Source organism: Fulmarus glacialis, unplaced genomic scaffold (genome assembly GCF_000690835.1).
Source record: "Fulmarus glacialis isolate BGI_N327 unplaced genomic scaffold, ASM69083v1 scaffold389, whole genome shotgun sequence".
Classification (NCBI taxonomy): domain Eukaryota; kingdom Metazoa; phylum Chordata; class Aves; order Procellariiformes; family Procellariidae; genus Fulmarus; species Fulmarus glacialis.
In genome coordinates this window covers 73,922-96,830 of record NW_009233622.1, presented here as the reverse complement: position 1 = coordinate 96,830, position 22,909 = coordinate 73,922, and the positions used below count along the sequence as shown (strand labels likewise).

The window sequence follows — 22,909 nt, the reverse complement described above, 5'->3', positions numbered from 1 at the left end:
GGTCGTGCCGCACCGGGGGCGTGTGGTTCCCGTGCACTGCTGGTCTGATCCCTCGTGCGGCCGACCGGTCGTCCCCCCCGCCCCCCGCGAACCGCACCGCGGGCTGCGCTGGCTGCTGCTCCAGCACGGAACGACCGGTTGGTTGTGGCTCTGCCTCGTGCCAGTGAGTTAATTCACAAAAAATAAAATCCAGTGTGTTGGAGCCGCCAAATCAGCGTAGGACTAGAGCACGAGGCGCTTGTTTTGCCAGCTTAGGCATCCCTCCTCTTCGTTGTCATCCTTCTTCCGTCTCTGACGGGATTCCGAGATCTTAAGGGAAGAGTTTAGGGCCTGGTTTTTCAGAGGGGCTGAAAGGAGCCCTGGCAGTGCCTTCTGGAAGGTGCTGTGGGGTGCTTGAAAATAACAGAGTGCTAAAAGATTTGCAGAACAAACCCAATTATTATTCTCGCCTCTCCTTTCGTGGTGTCTCTTAAATCTTCTTGAGAAAGTTTTAAAATGAAATAGACCATGTTAAAAAAAAGAAAAAAATCCAGAGTAAAATTGTAGTCTCTGCCAATTTCGCAGGCTGTAAATACTTAGCACACCATTTAAATTATGCCCAATTCTCTCAAAGACAATGGGATTTACAGAGTCTTGAGTGTTTTAGCAAACTAGGATAGCTAAATATAGGCTCTTTTGTCTTTATATTCTTTTTGGAAGGGATACAGACATATTTTACCTGAGGAGACCTAGGAAGCATATATTCCACTTGTATATTTAGCTTTATGTGTCTAATGTTGATGCATTAAATCTGAAAACTAACTAACTAGAACTTCTAACCTGTGGATGTATAGTTTGTGAAGTACCTTTCAATACAGTAGAAGCAAAAGAACTTCGCAGGGTATTTGATATTTGCTGAGAACATTTTAGGATAGGAAGTGAAGCAATGCACAATTATTAACCAGGAGGCATGGCTCAGATGGAGCAGAGTTTGAATAGTGGCCCACTGATTGCGTAGAGATAGAGGCTGGCGAAGTTTTGAGTCCGAGTGAGTCTTAAAATGCAGCGGCAGCTGGCCTAACAGAAGACAGGCAAGGAGCTCTGCAGGTAAATGGTTTGATGCCTGTGGCCCGTCTTGGTGCAAAAATCATCTCTTTGCCCTTTCCTGATCTGGAAACTCACTTCCAGTACTGGTATAGGTGAGCATGTTGCTGATTTTTTGTGTTCAGTAAAAGCAATTAAGTAGTTAACTTGTAACACAGATACCATCTAGTTTTACTTTGTTTTTACCTTTTTTGTTCCTTTGTTTTCTATTACCTGTGTTCATTCAGTTAGGGTGGTGAAAGTACACATCCATTTCATTGTTTTAAAATTATTTATGTTGATTAGCGATACCACAGATCCCTGGGCTTTAAAGAGGAGACCTTTAAATAAAACTAGTTTTGTTAATTTCCTTTTTATATGACTTATCAATACTGTAGAGGCGCTATTCCGAGTCTTTGAAATAACTCATTTTCACTGAAATAATAATGTTCTTTTCAGTAGTGTAATTGTCTTCAGAATGGGGTGGTTTGAAAAAACTAGAAACTTAACTTCCAGCTGACATTGTGTAAGTTTCATGCCCAAAATGATCTTAAAGTGAAACTGTTATAAAAACTTATAATTTACATGTGCATTTCACTGTCAAGCCAAAAATTTTACTAATGATAGTAGTAGAGCTGTGGAGAAGCGAATTGGGTTTTGTTTCACCTCAGGCAAAACCAGATACGTTACTGTTTGAATACAGATTGCAGAGTTTTCATTGCTTGTAGCGTGAACATGATTTGGGTCTTGAATACCTTGATATCTGCAGAGCTGGGGAGTTATGAAAGTGCTGTGTGTCTTCAGACCTCTAATGTGAGCTGATTTCTGCAGGAGGAGGGAGGACGGCGTGGCTCAGGTTCTGTAAAGATTCAACTGTGATTAAACATATTTATGTAACTGAGCAGGCTCGGAGTGCATGATGTTACCCGTTCTTAAATCTTTGCAGGATCGAATTCTCAATCTGTATCCTTCCGTAAATTACACGTTTTTTCAGTCTCTCTGCAAAAGTTAGCCTGTTTGACAGGCTATTGACACCTGCAAAAATAAGTGTAGGGGCACTATATAGTTGAGGATCCAGATAATTTTGGTTTTTAGGGTCTAGTTTAACATTATTAAAACAAACAGTACATCTGCTAAGGTTAGTGGTACACAAACGTTGTCTTGGCGGTCAGCTGAATTCAAGATGCTTGCTAGAAACTATGGCAGTTACGTTTCAGACAGCAAATACAGTATGCAGGGATTTGGTGAGACTTGCGCATTCTGTTTGTGGCATTGAAAGCAAAAAGCTTGTGTGAGGAGATCTCTGAGAAAGTCTGCATTTCATTCAGACAATGCTGAAATTAATTTAAATATGAATAATGAATTTCAGCATGCTGGGAACAAGCTGAGCTTATGTCTAATTCAATGCAATGTTGAGTTACATTAGTGGAACTCATGACTTTGGGAGTGGACTACAAGGGGTTGGAAGTGCATTGGTAAATGGACTTGAATGGGGCTTCATGGATAACTAACTGCTTTTGAACCGAGTTGTACAAACAAGATGTTTGAGTCAAGTTGTTTGAGCGTGGCATTGGGGATCAGGAGCCTTGGCGTTGGTTTGATGCTTTCTCATGGAGTATTTGAGCGAAACGCTTCACTGCCTGTTCCTCTGTTTCCTTCTCTGCTTAGGAAAAAAAAAAGCCTTGAAACTCGCTTATTAATGTGTAAGTTCTTGAAATTAGAAAAAGTTTTTCTTCATTAAGAAATGGTTGAAGTTAGTTTGGCTGTATCCCAGATTCTTCAGCGCTGATAATTGTGCCAACAGTAAATCCCTCTGTATGAAATTCTCGAGGAGTGATCTGATGCCAGGATAAATATACACATAAATTTTGTCTTTATGTTTATATCCGCAAACAAAATTTAATTAAACTTTGTGCTATCTGAGCTATAAGTCCTGCCCAAGCACCTCAGTCAAAGAAATCTTCCTGTATGGTTTAGTTTCTGCACGTCACAGATAGGTATGCAGACTTTACAGTCATGCTTCCCCTTCTTCTCCATCTCTACCCTCAAAAAAGGCAGATTGATCCACCCTTTTAACGCCTATGGTGGACAGCTATTTGTGGCTTTTCAGTCATAAAATGGTTAAGTACATCTCTGTAAAATGAACTGCCCGTGGCCCCAGTGAAACTGGAGTTTGTGGGAGTAGTGATGTCAACACAGGGCTTGATCTAAATAATTCAGGTAAGTACATTCATGGTAAAAGTGCATAAGCCAGTTGGATCAGTTTTTAATTCTCAGTTACTGATGCAAAGAAAGAGCATGTTGTTTAAGGATTGCACTGTCTGTAAATTCCTTGTCTGTGCTCTAATTAAAACTACAATCATGTCCTATTTGTGTTATAACATGGTCCAGTTTTGCTTGTGTACCGGATGAAAGCTGTCATGTTCGTATCAAATAAATTATGCTGCATCCCTGTAGTTGGCATAACATGGCTATAATTAGCAGGACTGACAAGGTTTTCCCACTGGTTTAGGATGTCAATGTGGCATGAGAGTTAAGGGTATCAAAACAGCCCTTTCTACATAGTGAAGTACCTCTTGGGAGAATGGGGCCCTGAGATAAATGTCCCCTCATCTTGTCCTTGTCTGTATTGCTGTATCACAGTTTGTTTTACAGGTAAAATATTGGGGTTTTTTCATGTAAAAATATGTTATGTCAGCTGTGTCTTCTAGCCACCAGTTTTTCACGAGATTTCTAATTACCTTTGGGATTTACTCCTGACCATCAAATTCAGCTGAAATTGGCCCGCAGATTCAGAAGTTGACAGAGAAAAAAAGTTTCACATAAGTAGATAGCACTGGCACAAAGCGTAGTTTCTTTTAGAAACAAAACTAAAATATATGTGGGATGATCAGGTGTGTGCTGACACATTGCTCAGGAGTTGCCAGAACGATGGACTAGCAGGAGGTGCCACGGCTTGACTTGGGCATTGCAGGTTCAGTTCCCGGTTTACTCTGTGACCCAGGGCAAGTGATCTAATCTGTTTTGTACCAGTGTTTTTTTCACAACATTTTTGTGTTCAAAGATTCGTATAGTCAGAAGACACACACAGAGTGTTCTTCATAATAATAATATTTACTTGTTAATTCTTTTCTTTTCCAGTTCATTTTGGAAGTGGCTAACTGCTCAGATTGCAAGATTAACAAGAGGTTAGTGCATTCCTAATTTTATCATGATGTGATTTCCAGCTGTGTGTAGTTATCATATAAGTGCATCAAAGTCAGGCAGAGCAGGGCATATCAAATGTTTATTCCCCGTCCCACCTGTCTTTGTCCTGTGAGGTCCTCCTTTGTTTTCTCCATCTGTCACATTCTTTCTCGGTTGTAATTATTTTTTTTTTAAATTTTGAAGAAAATGCATTCATTCCCTGTTGGAACAACACTGGATTTTTGATACTCAGAGTTCCCTGTATTAAGAGATTCTTCTCTATGTAATGATTTTTTAAATGGAAAATGGAGACCTGAACTTTTGTATTTTCTCTGATAATTGTTTCAGTAAGTTTCAGTATATTACCATAAAGTAGATACTGTCCCCTAGTTGACATGGGTGATCTGGGACCAAGAGGTTAAAGTCAGGGTGAAGTTACAGAAGATGACTGAGCCAGTCTGACAGCTCACTGCTGCCAAAAAGGGCAGGTTTTGCTTCTGTCCCCATCATTCCTTACCAGTATCTTCCCATCCCCTCCCTTTGCTGCTCTGATTCCACTTGCTAGGAATTATCTTATTTTGTTGGTTACAGTTCTTGATTTTATTGAATCAGATCAGAGGGTGGTCTGGAAAGCACCAGAGCTGGTGAGGAGTAGGCAATGTGAGCACATAGCTAGAGTGGAGAAGGGAAGAGGTAGGTATGAATGGAGTGAGATCTTTCCCTTTGACACAGGTGGGTTGTTAAAGTCATACTGATGGTGACTTATCCTCAGATTTGAACGAGCTTTGAAGATGGAAGTCTTCCTAAAGCTTGATCTTTTCAGGTTAAGGATAAAGCAGATGGCACAACAGTATGTGGAAGAAGCTTGAAATTAATCGCTGCTTATGTTATACCTGTTACGTGTATAGAGAACTCTTAGACAATCGTTTTTTATAAGATATTCAGTTAATCCTGTAGTTGTTCCAGAGTCTGTGGATGCTTCTCTAAGTGAAAATTTCAAAATTACTCACTTTGCCTCAGTTGAAACTTTTCATGCCATTAAGCCCAAAGGTGGCAATTCTGGCTTGAGATGCGCTTGAGCTCTTGGCATGGGAAGCTGAGATCATATTTTAAGGAGGCAAACATTCAGCTCGTTCTTTTTCTCTTTCCCAAGTGTCTGCAGTTGACCACAATTGGAGGTGGGCTCATGTGCTGAACAGATCTTAGGTCTTGCCTAGCCCCACCTGGCTGGCAGGCTGCTGGCCAGTACACTGTATCTGCTCCCCAGTGTTTGGTAGATCAGCTCAGATTCCTAAAAGAATCCGAAGAAACGTAAGGTCTTCTGAAAAAATGTAAGAGAGAATGTGTCTTGAACCTGGCAGGGCCTGGGAAAAGGGTGTTTTTGGCCAATCAAATCCATCATTTGAATAGCAGTAAATAATGCTATGTGCAATATCTAGCACAATGAGTCCCAGTGTTCAGATGCTGTTGAAATACAAATTTTTAATCACAGAATGGCTGAGGTTGGAAGGGCCTCTGGAGATCATCTAGTCCAACCCCCTGCTTAAGCAAGGTCAGCTAGAGCGGGTTGCCCAGGACAACCAGTCAGATTTTAAATGTCACCAATAACTAACTAACCAAAGAATAATAGTAAAACAAAAATTTTGGATTTCTAGTATGTGATTTTTTTTTTTTTCTTTTAAGTGACTACTGCAGCTTTGTCTAAACTAGCAGGTTCTGCAATAGATCAGAATGACCAGCTGCTTTGATCTCATAGTCCTTGCGCAAGCAGAAAAGTCAATGATTATAGCAGAAGTAACTATTCTGGATCCCGGACTCCTATCTGGGTTCAGCTATAGTGTTTTAACATTGCATTTCCAATCAGAGTGAACCTTGCTTTGTCCTTTTCTTTTTTCTGCCGTAGCAGGTATTAACCTCAAGTTTTGGTTTTTTGCTTTCTTTTGCCCCTTACAGTGCTGAGAGCCCAATTTGTAGGAGCCATGGAAGAGTCTTCCCAACCCACTAAGCCCCTGGAGATGAACCCTCACTCTCGCTTTATTATTGGCTCTGTGTCAGAGGATAACTCAGAAGATGAGACGAGCTCCTTGGTGAAACTTGATCTGCTAGAGGAGAAAGAGAGGTCTTTGTCACCTGTATCTGTCTGCTCGGATTCCCTTTCAGATCTAGGACTTTCTAACGCCCAAGATGGCCTGGCAAGCCACATGAGGTATGGATAAAATAGTACTCAGATTCAGTCTTCGGTCTTTTTACCCCATCCAAAGATAATCCAAAGATTCCAGGGTTTGGCCTCAGATGTTTTTGTTGTGCCAAGACATCTTCAAGCATACTGTTTCAAAATGACCTCTTGTATGTTTATCTGTATCAAAACCTTCTATTTTCCATTGGTTTTAATGAAATATCTGTGCCTAAATTCCTTAAGCACCTTTCAGGCATCTCAGCTGTTGAGTGTTACGGTGGGCTTGCTTATACTGCCCGTCTCTTGTCCCGGCTTTCAGAAAATTGAAATGCGCTGACTGAGGTCTTTAACGTTTTCACTTGTGTATGTGTTTTAGATGGGCCGTGTTTGCTGAGAACAAGGACATTATTTGCTTATTTTGTCTTTGTATGGGATTTGCTGCTTTATATGTAGCCAGAGAATTGGCAGGACCCCTGGGTAAGGTCAAGGACTCCATATCACTTGGAATGTTTTTTGTTTTGGATAGAGAAAATGTTGTTGATAGTTAAAGAAAAGATTGGTATCCGGCAAAGTGGTGATAAGCCAAGGTTTAATATGGTAGCTGCTGCTTGCAGCTCAGGGAGATGTTGGCCTCGCAGCTGGGAGAAGGGCTGTTTCGCTCCTATTCCTAATTCTTTGTGGCTCAAATGAACTATGAAGTTGGGATTTTGAGATCATGGTGTTAATACTTGCTTGTCAAAATGCCCCTTTGTTTTTACGGTGTTGTTTATTTGCATACCACTGGTGGGATGTACCCATTGGGATCTTCTCTGTTATAGGCTAGGTGTTTTTTACTTTTCGGTGTGTGTACAGATCACAGTTTCTCAGTGTCTGATCAGTCTCACTTCACTCTTCATGTCCCCTTAATTTGTTTCCCATATTCCAGGAGGTCTGGTGCCCAGACCTGTACGCAGTACTGTACTTGAGGCCTTGTCAGTGCTAGGTAGAGTGAGGAGATGTTGTACATGGGAAGCAGCAGTCAATGAGCAATCACCGCGTTGAGTATTGATAAAGTTATACTAGGTGTAATATTTGCACTTTTCACTAGTGAATTGCAGCAGCTCATTTCAGGTTAGTTTGCCACCTTGTCAAATTCCTTTAGAATTAGATTTTTGATTCCAAAGCGTCTTCAGTCATTCCCAGTTTGATGGTAACCTCATAACTGATAAATTTAAAAAGAAAATGTTAAACAGTGTTGGTGGCAGAATGGATCCTTACCAAAGCCCCGCTTCTTACATCCTTCCAGTTTAACAGAACAGTTGCTCACCGTCATCTGAATTTCCAACTACCCTGCAGTTGTTTCATGTATACTTGTTCGATTTATGAAAATGTAGTTTTGGACAGTGTCAAAAGCCTTCCTAACATCCGAATTTACTGCAGCAATTGACAGTCCCCTGTTTGGAAGCCTTTTTAGCATGTAAGGAAGGAAATGCATTCTTGTTTAGGAAAGATTTGTCCTTGACATCTTCCAGCTGGATATAACTTACTACCTTTTTGTCTGCTAGTTCCTTACAAGTAGGTTTGTGATTGGTGTTTGTTCTGGTGCCTTTCAGCCTCAGGTTCTCCCAGCAGATCCTCCCAGCAGTCAGAACCAAATCTAGAATTTCCTCTTGATTTGCTCTTTCTGCCTGCTTTTTTAAGAGGTGTCATCTCATTCCAGGAACATACAGGACGGTCTGAATCCCAGTATAGTTTTTACTGGACAATCCCTCACTACCTTTACTTTGTTGCTTTTGAAGAAATGGTTGGTTCCAAAAAGGCTGGCTTTTACTGACCAGTAGTAGATACTTATACAACCAGCTAATCCTTTCAGCTTGTTCTTCTCTTTTGCTGGTTTCTTCGCTTGTGCAGATTAAGGAATTTTAATCTGTCCTTTCATTGGTGGTTCCCTTTTGTCTTTAGGGAGGCAGCCTTTGAAAACAAATAGTAGCAGACTCTTTGGGTTGGGGCAGAAGAGGGATAGTAGTCCATACTTTACAGAATTGTTATGGTCATACTGATGGACATGTTTAGCCAGCTGGCAGTAACAGATAGAAAATCTAATGGAAATTTAAAGGGGATTACCTTTCCAATGACTGCCAGTTATAACAATTTGGCAGCACAAAAGGTAATTTTGAAGCAGGAAAAGATCTAGCCCTGTAACTATACATATTTTAGGAACAGAAGAAACTGTTGGATGAACACATAACCACTAGTGTGGAAATAGACAATAGAAAAGCAAGAAAATCAAGCAACTTCTAGGACACTGCCTGGCATCAGAGAGCTGTAATGCAATAGGTGTGCAACCTTGAGCACCTCTGTTGTAATTTGCTTACTTTGGCGCTCTCTTTTGAGGGTGCTTGACTTCCAGTTAAATTGGAGAGAAATGCCAATTCAAATAAAAAAAGTTACAGCATTATAGGCTGTTTTTCTAAGATAAAGTAAGATGAATTGAAAGAGTTTTCCAGGATGGTAGTCCCTTTCATCAAAAGATTTCCAAATAATGTTTACAGATGGAGAAACTGAGACAAAGACAAGTTCAACAGCTTGCCTGAAGTCACTCTGTGACAGTGAGTTAATGGAACATGGGTATTCTTGCTTCCAGCTTCCTTTTGGTAATCACAAAGGTACAACACTTTCTGAAGTGACAAAGATAAATTCATGAGGAGTTCTGTACAGTTTGACTGATGGGTCAAACAAGGTGCAGGTCCAAGGGAGCGTATCTTTTTGAAGAAGTTGCCAAAAATCTTTCCATTTGCTGGTTAGTTTCACACAGGAAATTTTGGTCAGCTAAAGATAGAGATACCTTGTATTTGAGGTGAGGGGTTTTGCTGCAGAGAAGTCCTTCTCAGGGAACAATTATGTCTAAAATCCAGAATTTAGTCAGCTAAAAAAGGGTTTGTGAGTGTGCCTGAACTATCCTTTTACCTCTTCATAGAGCATGTCAGGTAGTAAGTCTGTTGCTCTGATAGCAAGAGAAAAGAGATTTCTTCTTACAGCACAGGAGTGGTGGAAAGTAGGGTTGTCAGCCATCTGATCAAGTTGTTTTTTCCTCTCATACTCTAAGTCATTGAAGTTTAGACAGTAAAACTTCCTTTCTCCTCTAAACTCCATTTTGTTGCTTTGTGGAGGTTGACCGGACGACTGTCTAATCCATCCTATAATATACAGTGCCTGTGCCTGTTTGCACCTTTTGTGCAACAGCTGTTCCAGCGCTTATCTTGACATCCCAAGCAGATTTTCATCCCTCTGAGGAGCACTATGTCAATATTAAAATGACTTTGATAATTAGAAATGCTTTTCCTAGGTCATCAGCTCTCATGGACTGTTCTGTTCGTGCTATTTTATAGCAAACAAACTCATTCTAGTAGAGGCCAAATTAACTATCTTTGTGAAAGATGCTCAAGCCTCTGATGCCATGATGGGAGTCTCGTGGCAGTCGTGCCTTGCATCAAATCTGGTCATCTGAGAGCTTCTTTTCCTGTAGTAACAGGCATTGCTGCTTCTGTCTTGCTCTTAGACCCCCGTAAAAAGCGACATCACATTGCCAGTTCATGAGGCGTAGATGTTTCAGTAGGCTGTTTGGCATATGTTCAGTACCTGAGATTTGCAGGTCTCCTGTCTGAGCTGGAAAGCATTGCCGAGAGCCTTATCGTCTGACGGAGTTGTGATGTCTAATCGATATATCCTGACCCAGCTATGGGTAGTCTGTATGCCAACTCATGTTTCTTCATGTGAGCATGCAGAGTGTGTGTGCGCTGTGCTGTTCCATCTATCACCTTATTGATCTTGTCAGGTGTTTATGCTGTTGCTAAAAACAGTCTTGCTGGGACAGGTTGTACAATATAGGGTTCCGTACCACTAGAGATCTATGAAGACCTTTGGTTGTACCAGTTGGCTACTACTTTATAGGATTGAGAAAGCCACACTGATAATGACCTTTAAATTGGTGTGTGGTACATCAGTGCTTAACAGAAATTTTGTGTTGGAAGAGTAACTGTGCAGATTAAAATGTTCTGATGCTTTTCTTGCTTGTAGTTGTGCTTTATGTAAAGAATACCAGTAATAAAAAGAATGTGAATGCCCTCCTCACTCTGTTAGTTATAGCATCTAACGTTAAAAACAAGTGTTCTTAAAGAAAATATTCTACTTGTGTACAGTTCATATCAACAAAATTTACTCTTTGTTGCATTTTGCACTTTTAGATAACAAAACCAAGCATACCATTTTTTCTTAATCTTTTTGCTTCCAGGCATAATGGTGTTGTCTTTGAGTGCAGAAATTTCCCATCAGCGCTTCCAACCGAAGACAGCAGTCCTGTTGTGATACAGTTTTTGCTTGTTGTGTAGTGAGCTGTTAGACAGTTGCTATGCTCCTTTCTGAAGTTTTAGTGGTACATTAAGTAACTTCTCTATAAATGCCACTTGGAAAGTACTTGGGGTCTGTGTGGTTTGTTTAGTAAATTGTTCTTGACTATTGCTAAATTTAACTCCTAGCTTCAAAAATGGTATCTTGTACCAAATTCTTGTTTAAAATAAAATAAATCCTGCATGTCTTATGGTATTTATACATCAGGGCTCTGGTTTCATAAGCAATGAAGTGGGTGTACGAAGTCACCTGACAATCCACTTGCATCAACTGAAAGCCAAAGTTTTGGAAGTAGCTCAGCTGCTACTTCTGATATTAAGCCCACAGAGACTTTAGCCTTTAGCACCTAACAGTATTTGGACTTCTCAGTAAATAGTCTCAATAAATTATTGAGATGCTTAAGAAGAACTAATCACCTATTAAAGTAATTTTGGAAGAACGCCTCAATTTTAGTCTGTAGTGCGTTGAGTCCGCCCAGCTTGGCACTGGGACAGGGTGCCTGCTTAGAAACCAGTCATAGAATGATTGCACAGTGTGCTAAGAGAAATAAAGGATCCTTTTGAGCTTGTTTGGAATTTAAAAAAATTCCTTACCAGTCCAACTGTTTGCGGTTAGGAAGTTACACTATAGAGCATTGATCTTGTAAAATTGTAACTGCCGCTGTAATTTTATGCACAAATGTGTGCATGGAAGTACAAATACGCTTTAGTGTCTGCAAGGCTGATGCTTTCGCTGCCGTGTCCGAGACTGGCCCAGCTGCATCAAAAAGGATTTTTCTATTGCTGAACTGAGTCCTTCCCGTTCCTGGCTGGAGTTGAAGGCTCCTCCTCTTGCTCTGCTGTCTGTGCTATCAGTTGCCATAGTGCTGCTGAGGTTTTTGTGTAGGGCGACTTGCATGGGTTTGCATCTCACAGACCAGAAGGCCGTTAATGAAACTGGAATTGCATGCTGCTTGCTGAGACATTTTCCTTTGCATATGATCAATTGCTGTTGGCTCAGCAGATAGGGGAGAGTGATACTGTTGCATGTTTCTGCAAGTTACTGAAATAAAGCTGTGCATCTTCAAGGAACCCCTGCCAAAACAAAGGATTTTGTTCCCTTTTGTTACCACTACTGCCAGTGAGTGATGTTGTGATTTATATTTTGAACTTCATCCACCTGGAGTGAAAAGCTGAATTTCCTCCTGTATCTGCTGAAAAAGAGGAAGCTTGTGAGGTGTTTTGGATTCCTAGCTGTTTCTGGTTATGCTGATAAACTGTGAATTATAACTTTTTTTCTTCTCTGAAAGCTACTCTGTTTAGTGAACAAATACACTTTAAAGGACTTTTCATTTGCATACCTCTCAAAAGTAGCATGCTTCTTATTTTGGTGTAACGTATATTTTACTCCCTTTGACCTCAGTTAACATGGGAAACGTCATCTCTAAATTCAGTAATTTGTAGGGAGATTTTGCACAGATTAGCTGGCTGAGATACCACAGCGGTGACACTGTCTCCTACTTGCTTACTTATCTGATATTTCTAATTGAAAAGATAATGAAGTATACTTTGTCCCTATCAGAATACTTTAGGGCCCCCTCCTGTATTTTGTTGAATGCCCTCGCTTTTCACCCAGACGGGGACATGTAGCAAAGGCATTCAAAGACAAGTGCTTTTGCAGAGTCCCCTCACAGTGCTTGTATCTCCAGTGGCTGCAGGAGAAGCTGTCAATGAATGTAGGCTTGCAACAAATCTGGGAAAAGAGGAAGTGTCATTTTAGGGAAAGCAAAAAATCTCCAGGCTACGGAATAACTTGGATCTCTTGACTCCATATCGTAACTCTCTCTGTAAGACTAGTGGCTGAAGTGGGCTGCACTGTGCTTTCTGTGCAGGATTTTCTTACACTAGGCAAAACCTCTTTCAGTGATAAATTTTATGCAAAACTCCTCCACCTACCCCCTTAATTCTGGTTGTTAAAAAAGAGACATTCTCTTGTTCATGCAGATCAGACCTGTTCAACACTTGAATTTTATCAAAGAGCACTGGGAAGGCTCCTTACCAAAGACCTCAATTCTTCTCTCTTCTCAGTTCCAGAATGTCTTTTACTGTTGTTGGTATTAACTTTTATCTTGGTGGCAGGGCTTGACCTGGAGAGTGTTAGGCCATTGCTCCAGGAACATGTGGAATTTTGTACTTCCTGAGGATGTAAAAGTAAAGATATTTCAGTACTTTGTGGTTTTAGGAACTGGAGTATGGATATAAATTTGATTTAAATTTGGCTATTTATTTGGATTGACATTTGGATTTACTGGGTATTTTTGAGGGGTGAAAATTTGGTGCCATGGGTCTAAGCGGGAAGATGAAGAAATGGGTTCTGAAAGATAAATTTGAAGGAGAAGGAAGGGACTTGGAGCATGCAGGAGGCTAGAGGCTTGTCGAGCATAAGACTCATAAAGTTGAGTGCAGAATACCTTGGAAGGAAGAGTCAGAGGAAATGGGTCACAGGGTATGTTGAAAAGCCTCAGGAGTAAAGTGGTTTTGATCATAGTACATGAGTGTGTGTGATCCAGAGGAGCTCAGTGAGCTTTAAATCATCAGGTTCCCTCCCATAATAACAGCTGTGATGTTGCTTTGGAACTTGCAAGGAACACCAGAGATTTGGTGTGTGCATCCTGTGGCTATGGTCCAGTTTAAAATGCATACGGTATGGCAGATAAAAAGCCAGATATGTGGTTTAGGAAAAGAAACTATCTGACAAACAAGTGTCTCGGCATTTAAAATCTGCATCCATTACAGCTGTTGGTACTTGGTTATTTGAGAGGAATCCTAGCAGCTTGTGCCAGTTTGGGCTCTGTAGTTTGAGAACCAAAGTTACTGCTTTAGGCTAAAGACCTGCCTTGATGCCTGTTCAAAATCTGTGCTAGCATGAAAGTGAAGTTATTTAGCCAGGGAGTAGGGAGAGGGCTGTTTTTTGGTTTTGTGCTGCATCCTTTATTTAATTTCCTGAAGTCCTTACGCTCAATCCTTTGTCAGAGCTGAGTCGAGGGTTTTTTTTTTTTTTGGTTTATAGGTTGAAGCACTGATTTCTGGCAGTGTCTGCATTCAAGCCAACTGTTCTGTCTCTTTAAAATAGCAGGCAAAAACTGTCTTTGAATAAGTCCAGATTGCTGCCGCCCGGTGCCTATTACCTGAGACATAGCGAACCATTTACTCCAGCTGCAGAATTCTGCATTGCTTGCTGGACTACATATGTCCTTGCTCTTTCTCTCTGTCTTTTTGTGAAATAGGTTGCAAGGGCAGATCTAAAACCGGAGCAGATCTTACGGATGCTTCAACTGGCTTGAGTCTTACCACCCAGATCAAATACATGTTCACATCAGCACTTACATATTTACAAAACATAAAGCCCAAACTGATGATGAGAGCTGCCCTCTCTCCACACCCTTTACAGGCCTAATCCGGAGGGAGAAAAAAAAAAAAATCCTTTCTCAGGGGGTGCGTGTGTGCGTGTGTGTGTGTGCTGCAGTCTCCTTAAGGCTGCCTCTCAAACAAGCCAGCTAATGCATCACTGCCTTTGGAATAAACTGCCACGTCACTGATAGCACTTGGCATGTTACAGTGCTGGGATCAATGCAGGCTCCTAGCTGCGATGTGCGTCAGGTATGTGTCTGTAATGAATGCTTTTTTTCTTGGAGGCTAGAACAGAAGAGAACCGCGCAGGCTTTCCTTTTGTCTAACAGCAGGCCTAGAGTCTGAAGAGGGGGATGGTTTTCATCTGATATTTGCCATTTGGATTCTGAGTAGTAGTATGTTTAGGAAACGAGCTTTGTAGTGTGTGCGCGTGTGTTTGATGGTAAGTATTGTATCAGAATGACACATCCTTGTGTGGCATATTTTTGTAGGGATGTTGCAGCAAATCGTGTCCATTGATTTCATAGCAGTGAATTCAGCTGGTAGAAGGCACGATGAATATTTTTAAGCAATGCTGAAGCTGCTCCTCTTGACACCAAGCTGAATGTAGCTGTAGGATTTGTTTCCTTGCAGCTACAATGGTCAGAGACTGTTTGGATTGGGGGCTGTGGGTTGGGGTTTTTTGGAGCACAGGCAAATATTTGGGAAACTGTTTTCACAAAACCTGAAAAATAAAATTTCAGTTATACTGTGTGTAAATTTTAATTTTGAACCAGAATCAAAAACTGAGGAAATCTAATGGAACCATAGATCATGCAAGTATTTTATTTTTAAAATGATGGAATATACCATTTCCTACATGAAATACATATCGTGTAGAGTATCATTCATTTCACTGAATGTCTGTTGGGTTTTGCTGGTCTTACATAGCGATGGCCAGAAAAGAAAGTGACACAGATTTTATCAAGCAGAGTCTATAGGTTCTCTACCCTTATGATGACTTGTTTGGAACTGGTGAAATGGTGGGTCTGTGGTAGCCTCCCTGCAGAGATGAAGGGAAGTAGGAGCCTGGAGAACCCGGGAGAGCAGACTTCCATGGCCGGAGTCATGTGTGCTGGGGTGTGGGAGGCTGGGACCCCGAGTTTGCTTGGGCGGGCTGGGAGCGGGGATCTGTAACACACCTGGGTAAGTGGTGTGGGGGGAGGCCTCTCAAGATGGAGCCAGTGCTGGAAAATATTTCAAGACAAGTTGCATTTTCTTACATGTCTGTTTTAAAATGAATTAAATGGAAAATTTCTGGTGTTCATAGTTGGGTAGTTTGAGTAGCTCTTCAAAGAGGAAACAAAGGCTGACAGGTGAGAGAGGCATTTAGTTATTAGGTAGATACATAATGTTGGTGGGTTTTGTTTGTTTAAACTCTGTTCTTTCCCTGGTATCTCTTGTCTCTGCTGTCTGGTGAAGAGATTTATTTCCACTGTGACTGCCTTCTTCACTGCCACAGTGTGTCGCTGTCCCCTTTACCCTTCTGCTGACAATGCTTGAAGAAATTGGATCTGCACAGAATTGTTTGCCTGCACTTTATCAGACACATGGCGCTTGCTGTTGGTCGTAGCTCATATAATCGCTCATGTTGCCTGTACTATTCTTAGTTCCCTGTCTCCTGCAGTGACCTCACCTTGCCCTTCAGGGCTCAAGGTTGCATACTGTCATCATGTTAATGTGACGCTTTTCCTCCGGGTACTTGTTCCTTTTTTTGAGTGATCCCCTCCTGGGTGATTGCATGGCTTTTGCTCAGGCTCTTGGAATATGTGCGCATCAAATACAAGCTGTGCCAGCTGGATATGGCCCTACACCAGGACAGACCCAAATGTCGTGAAATTTAAAAATGTAATCCAGTCGCTGTGTCTAGTTCCGGTCCAGATTTGATCATCACTGTATTGCTGCAGTCATTGCCCTCCCTACCCCCAAATTTGCAATTTATGTTTTTACATGTGCTTGATACTGAGTAAATATTCTTCCTTTATCCAGTGATGTTTTTGGACCCTGCAGTACTGTAGCACTTTGCTTGTGAGGATATTTATTCTTATAGCACTTGGAGTGATCTCATCTCCATTTTATAGGTGGAGAAACAGAGGCACAGAAAACATAAGTGACTTGTCCAGGGTCTCCCAGCTTCCAAGCTGGTGTCCAGTGTGATCTGTTGTCTCCTGTCTGGATCACTGCTGTGCTCTGTGTGCCTGTACGAACTGTGCATCTGACTTCTCTGCAGCCCTGGAAATGCTTTCCTTGTCATCTCCCCACCCAGCGTGAAAGTCTGATATTAAATCCTACATGTTGCTTGAATTCTTCAGACTAACTGGTCCCCGTAGTTGCTTTTTTGCTCTCGCAAAGCTGGCTGCTGAGGAGGTGCTTGCCTGCTCCTGGTGCAGTTGTGCGGCCAGCGGAGCAGGGTTCCTCTGGGCGCTGATGGAGCGCGTGGGGAAGCTGTGCAGTCTCCGCTTCCTTGTGTGCATTGTGGGCAGCATGAACTGGGGCTGACCATTGCCACGAACAGCCACTGTGCATCGTGTGGGCTGCAGCAGCGGTGCTGTGTGTTAAGCCTGATTACGTAACCTGTAGATCATTTTCTCTCTTTCCTGATCAGCTGCTTTCCTCTGAATGCAGAAGAGGGAAGCTGCTACCCTCTCTGTGCATGCTGCGTCACAGGAAGAGTGACTGAGTGAGAGGGGTGGTGGAAAGCAAGGGACAAAGGTTAGAAGATTGAAACAACCTGGGAATTGCCACTGCTTCAAGGAGAACTGCATGAGTGCAAGAGGCTCTTTGCAGCTTTCTCCTGCTGGGTTTTGAGCTGCAGTATTGAAAAAAATAGCAGCAGCTACACTAGACGAATCATAAGCAAGCCCAAAAATCTGTTAATTCCTTCACTGAGACAGCATGGAGGATTCTGCAGAACAGAGTCAGGAAATGAGATATCACATGCTGCAAAGGTAAGAATTACAGATATGATTGTCTTCTCATAGCAGCAGTCTTGGACTGAGGCAGTTGGACACTCTGTACTGCAAATGCATAGTGATATTTTTCCCTGTTAACTTTATCCTCTGAAACCTCACCAGTGACTGTGAGGTATCTGTGCATGCAGTCTGTAAGATAGATACTAGAATACATCTTAGTTGGGGAATCGGTGTTAAAGTTTGAAATTCTGCACAACTTCTAACCTCTATAAACTGAAGGATAGATGAGCATTTTGAAAGTTCCTGCGTAACAAAACACTGCAGTTGTGACCTGGTGATTAATAGGGATGACTGTTACTAACTCAGCATTTATTCTGTTTTGTTTAGAGGTCCGTGTTCTTTCTTCCTTGCTGCCCAACTTCTACCTCATCTTACTCTGCAAACAGAAAAAATCTCTCCTGTTTTGATTATAATGTGCAGCCTATGATTATTAATAAATAAACTTAATGTTCTTGGTATGCTTACTGTCACAAATTATAAGCAAGTATAGTTCCGTTTAAGCAAGTGTTTGTGCATTATTCTGGATGATGAACCTCTGGTTTTGTTGACTTTTTATCTGTAGCAGTATCTTTGTGTGTAGTAATTTCAACTTGGCAGGATAGTTCATGTTCATACATGTTCACAGATTCTGACTCTAAGATTTTTATCTTTTTTCTGTTTTTGTTGAGATTGCTCTCAATAAACCTGCAATGAATAAACCTGTCTCACTTGTTGGACTGTGCGCCTTCCTTGCTGTGCCGTAGATTCTGACCCTCTTTTAAATACACAAATTTAGTAGAAATTCAACCTTAACTACACTTTTCCTCTTTTTCTTGCCCGTTGGCTCCTGTCCTTGAATTTCTTGGCTGAGATTACCTCGGAGCAGTTTGTGAACTCTTGCTGATAGGGATTAGTTCTAAGTTGAGTGACGATGTCTATCTCTGAAAGTGCAGCTTGCTGGAAAAAGGGAAAGTACGCAGGGGAAGAACCTCCGCACACTTAATTTGTTCTTGCGCTCTTCTCTGGATATCAGCTAGCAACTCTTCTTTGAGACAAGTTGCTAGACTAGATGTACTTTGGTCTGACCTAGTACAGCCGTTTATATGTCCCAGAATATCACTGGGAGATAGGCATCTGTTTTTTTAGCATGCTTTAAAATCACCCTCTTGTTTTTCCTGTTACCTTTACTTGCCCCACTCTTGGCTTCATGGATTATTTCACAGTCTCTTTCACTGTGCTTAGAACAGGTTTTCACTTCCAGTTAAGCTCAACATTTGCAAGACTGTAACTTGAAGTTCTCCACCAGCATGGCCATTTGTCATGGGAATATCTCGCGTGTGGGAGAGAAAGATTGATGCGTTAACGCAGAACATAGGATCTGAATTTCAAGTGCTGTAAATATGCTTTCTTGCTGTTCTGGAAATCCTCACAAAGTCAAGGTTGTGCCGCAGTAGAACGTCACAGCCAAAGTAGGTGGTGTGTGCGAAGGCGGAGAGGCAGGGAAGGATCCATTCCATCCTGCGTGCGGTAGATAAACACGTCTTTATGGTCGGAGCTGGGTGCTGATCTTGCCTTACCTGAAAGATCGCCTTTCATTCTAGTACGGTTCTTGGTTGGTTCTACCCGGATTTGGCATATACCTTTTTGAATAGGTTGTGATGATATGGGTCAAGATCCTTTTTGTTAATGTGTACTGCTGTCGTGGTTTAAGCCGGCAGGCAGCCAAATACCTCGCAGCCACTCGCTCACTCCCCGCCCCCCGCAAATGGGACTAGGAGAGAATCGGAAGGGTAAGAGTGAGAAAACTCATGGGTTGAGATAAAGACAGTTTAATAGAACAGAAAAGGGAAAATAATAATAGAAATGGTAATGATAGAATATACAAAATGTGTGATGCACAATGCAATTGCTCACCACCTGTGCTGACCGATAACCAAGTAGCGATCGCTACTTCCTGGAACATGCCTACCATTCATATACTGAACATGACGTCACAGGGTATGGAATACCCTGTTGGCCGGTTGGGCCAGCTGTCCCAGCTATGCTCCCTCCCAGCCTCTTCCAGAGCATGGAAGCTGAGTGTTCTTGACTAGCAGGGTACTTAGCAACAACTAAAAACATCAGTGTGTTATCAACATTCTTCTCATACTAAATCCAAAACACCGCACTAGGAAGATATTTAACTCTATCCCAGATGAAACCAGGAAAACTGCAAAGCACAGCATAGTCTCTGTTAGTACCATGATCGTTCATAGGAAAGATGGGTAAGAGAAGAATCTGGATTTAAAGCAGATGCTAGCTACAGTTTGTTCATGGCTTCTTTCATCAGCAAATTTTTTAATCAAAATACTGGTCTGTGGTGTTACTGTGCTCCTGATGAAGAGTTAAGGAGGGTCTGCATTCCAGATGGGTAAATCTTCATAGGCCATAGCATATTTATGAGGGAATGTGAGGAGGAATCTGTGTTTTCTGTCAGGCTGTCACCAAGCACCTCTAACAGCAGCACATTCAAGCCAGGATGCTCCAAACCTCACATGGGGCAGTGAACCTCAGGTACAGCTCTTGGGCTACCTGCCCTTGGTGGCTGTGTTTAAAAGGAGACCTCTAGATGTTGTACGTGACTTGGCTTGTCCTTGGGTTGGTTTTCCCTTTGTGCCCTCCCCAGCAATTCCAGTCACTTTCTGCCACATCCCATCCCATTTCCCAGTGGAGTTGCTCAACGGTATCAGCACTTGAGCAGCTGATTAGGCCAGAGGTTCCTGATGGGTTCCCCATGGCTGAAGGGCAGCCAGCAGGGCCCGCGTGGCTCCTGGGGACCGATGCTGCCAGTTACACAGCTGCTCCAGTGGCACTGACCCCCTTGGTTGCAGTTGGGTCTTTCCAAAGCATTGAGTAGTTTTTTAAATACCTTCCCAATATTCATCTCTCCTTCCTACAGAAAGGTTCTGTAATCCTGTGTGGTGGCAGGGGTAAGGACTTCAGTGTGTTCATGGGAAAGGAACCTGTCAAGAAAAGCACACTAAATACAGTAAGAAAAATGGCTAAACTGTGGGGTGACCCGAGAGGTAAAGCTTCAGGGGCTTGAAAATAAAAAGTATCTTGTTACTGCCACAGTCATGCTGCACTACGCTAGATGCATGTTGTGAAGAGCAGGTCTTTGCTTTTCTGTTGAGTTTCTTCTCGCAGTTTCAGCTTTGTAAATTTTAGCAAATCAAATCCTATAGGGCTAGCAAAAGCAAAGGGTGATTTTCTGTGTTGGGGAGCAATATACAGTGAACATATTTTTACCTGTTTATATATTAGCATAACCAGAATTTCTCCAGATAACCTGGCTTTTGCAGAAACATAACTGGAAGGTATTTAAAAAACAAAGTCATCCCTGTAAAAGCTCAGGACCAGGCACCACAGTGGTCTGGAGGCAAGGAGTGATTCTGCTTGTCTGCTTGGGGAACACGGTCAAGGGGAACTTTACAAATTATTCACATACCCTCTTCTATTTGTGTACATCTGCACTGCCAAGTTGCTTTTTTCTGTCTTCCACAAATTTCCTTAGGCCCAGTATGTCTGGTTTACATCTTGTAAAGCAAGGCCGGGACAGGAAGAAAGTTGATGTGCAACGGGATTTCACTGTGGCTTCTCCAGCAGAATTTGTTACTCGTTTTGGAGGGAATAAAGTTATTGAAAAGGTTAGTTACTGACCTTTTTGACTTTAGCATATTGCATTTTGTTCCCTTCTCTTGAGCTATGACTTCTCTCTATATAAGGCTGTACATTGCGGATATCAAAATATTAATATTCCTGAACTTGAAAGTTGTACTTCTGCCTGTAATCATTGTGTTTCCATTTTATTTTATATGCGATAAATAAACATCCCATTGCTTTAACTTAGTGTGACAGGAAAAAAAATTGAGTGAGCTAGAGGACTTCTGCTGATACAGAAGGATTTATAGACAGATTTATTTTCCAGATATATCTGGAAAAAATACTAAGAAATGTATTTAAAAATACATAATCATTTAATGGATGAGGTCTCCTCCTTTCAGGTATCGAATGTTTTAGCCACTCGTTATGCCTATTCTCATGTGTCCTTCTGCTCTTTAATCCAAACAAAGCATAATACATTAAAATCTCTATGGTCAAGCAGGAGCTGATTTCTGAATTGTCTGATGGGCCATTAAATGTTCTTGCTGAACTGAATGCTGGCTATCAAAACTGTACAGCCCCAAAATTGGACGAAGAGTCTGCAGAGAAAAAACTGTTTTCATTATCGTTTAGTGTTTTGTGCTGTTTAGACTTTATCTCATCCCTGCTTCTAATATACTCAGGTCCTGATAGCAAATAATGGCATTGCAGCAGTGAAATGCATGAGATCCATCCGACGCTGGTCCTATGAGATGTTTCGAAATGAGCGGGCAATCAGATTTGTTGTCATGGTGACTCCTGAGGATCTGAAAGCAAATGCAGGTGAGTTGTAAGTCTGAAGGTGCACAACCTTCTCCTTGCACAGACCCGTGTGCCCACAAGGATGCAAGAAATAGAATGTATGTCCACTGCATCACATACCACTCTGTCAAGTAACAGATTTTTCTGGGAGGAGATTAAGAACTTCCAGTACTGCAGATTTAGGGAGTTTTAGACCAAGTACCATTTATTAGATTTGCAATCTAAATGAGACCTTCTTTGTGTTTGTAGAGTATATTAAAATGGCAGATCACTACGTCCCAGTTCCAGGAGGACCGAACAACAATAACTATGCAAATGTGGAACTCATTGTTGATATTGCTAAGCGGATTCCAGTGCAGGTAAGAAGTGTCAAAGATAGTTTTCAAAACAGGAGGTAACACTGAACAATCTGTTCTCCTTAAATAACGAGTTGTATTTGGGGAAAAAGGTCAAAGAAATTGAAATTACAAACCTATACTAGTACCAAAAGGCAATGCATGTTACAATGCAGTGGATTTCCCAGTATGAATATCTGCAGGAGATAGAAGGTTCCCTTCACCCTTTCACTTGCCCACACTTAGTTCCTCTTCAACAGCTTGCTTCAGCAGCCTTCTTTGATTTGTCTACAAGATGCAAGACACTAGCCCTTTAAACTCAGCATACCATGTAGTTCAGGAGGCTGGTCTGGCTTATGACTGTTATGAGGCTGTTTTCAATGAGGAAAAGGAAGTCTTTAAGTATCTGCATGCTTTCTGTATCTGCTCACTTGCTTGTTTTACTAAAACAAAGAGTGAATTATATTATTTTCTTCTGCAGGCTGTATGGGCTGGCTGGGGCCATGCATCTGAGAACCCTAAACTACCAGAACTTCTCCACAAAAATGGGATTGCTTTCATGGGTGAGGATATATACTTCTGATCTAATGTCTAGTCCTTATTTTAAGATGGTTGGTTTTAGTGAGATAGAAAATCCTGAGTCTGAAAGAGCCATGAGGTATGGTTTACAAGTGTGAGATTGATGATACGTTCTTTACGGTAGTCAGAGCAACAGAATATGCTGTCTAACAGTGTAGTCTGTTTCCAATCATCGAGGCTAACGAAACGAGATAAGGTTTGGACATATGCTGGGAAATAGTTCTTGTGTGGGAGAAGTGGCAAGTTCTCCAACATGTCTTTGAATATTGTGAGATACAAAATCAGAAAAGATTCCTATTAAAGCAGATTGTTTCAAAAGCTGATGTCCATGTTGTCATTTTAAAGAGGGTGTTTGTAGTTCGG

General features: G+C 41.6%; 1 protein-coding gene across 1 annotated transcript in view; it reads left to right on the top strand.

Moving 5' to 3' along the window:
- Positions 1-4,204: 4,204 nt before the first annotated feature.
- ACACA (acetyl-CoA carboxylase alpha) overlaps positions 4,205-22,909 on the top strand; it is a gene marked incomplete at its 3' end in the record, with an annotated part of 83,937 nt that continues 65,232 nt past the window's right edge. Inside the window, 6 exon segments of the mRNA XM_009585363.1 lie at positions 4,205-4,250; positions 6,202-6,454; positions 20,743-20,875; positions 21,515-21,653; positions 21,882-21,991; positions 22,449-22,530. Of these exon segments, the coding sequence (XP_009583658.1) occupies positions 6,228-6,454; positions 20,743-20,875; positions 21,515-21,653; positions 21,882-21,991; positions 22,449-22,530 (691 nt within the window).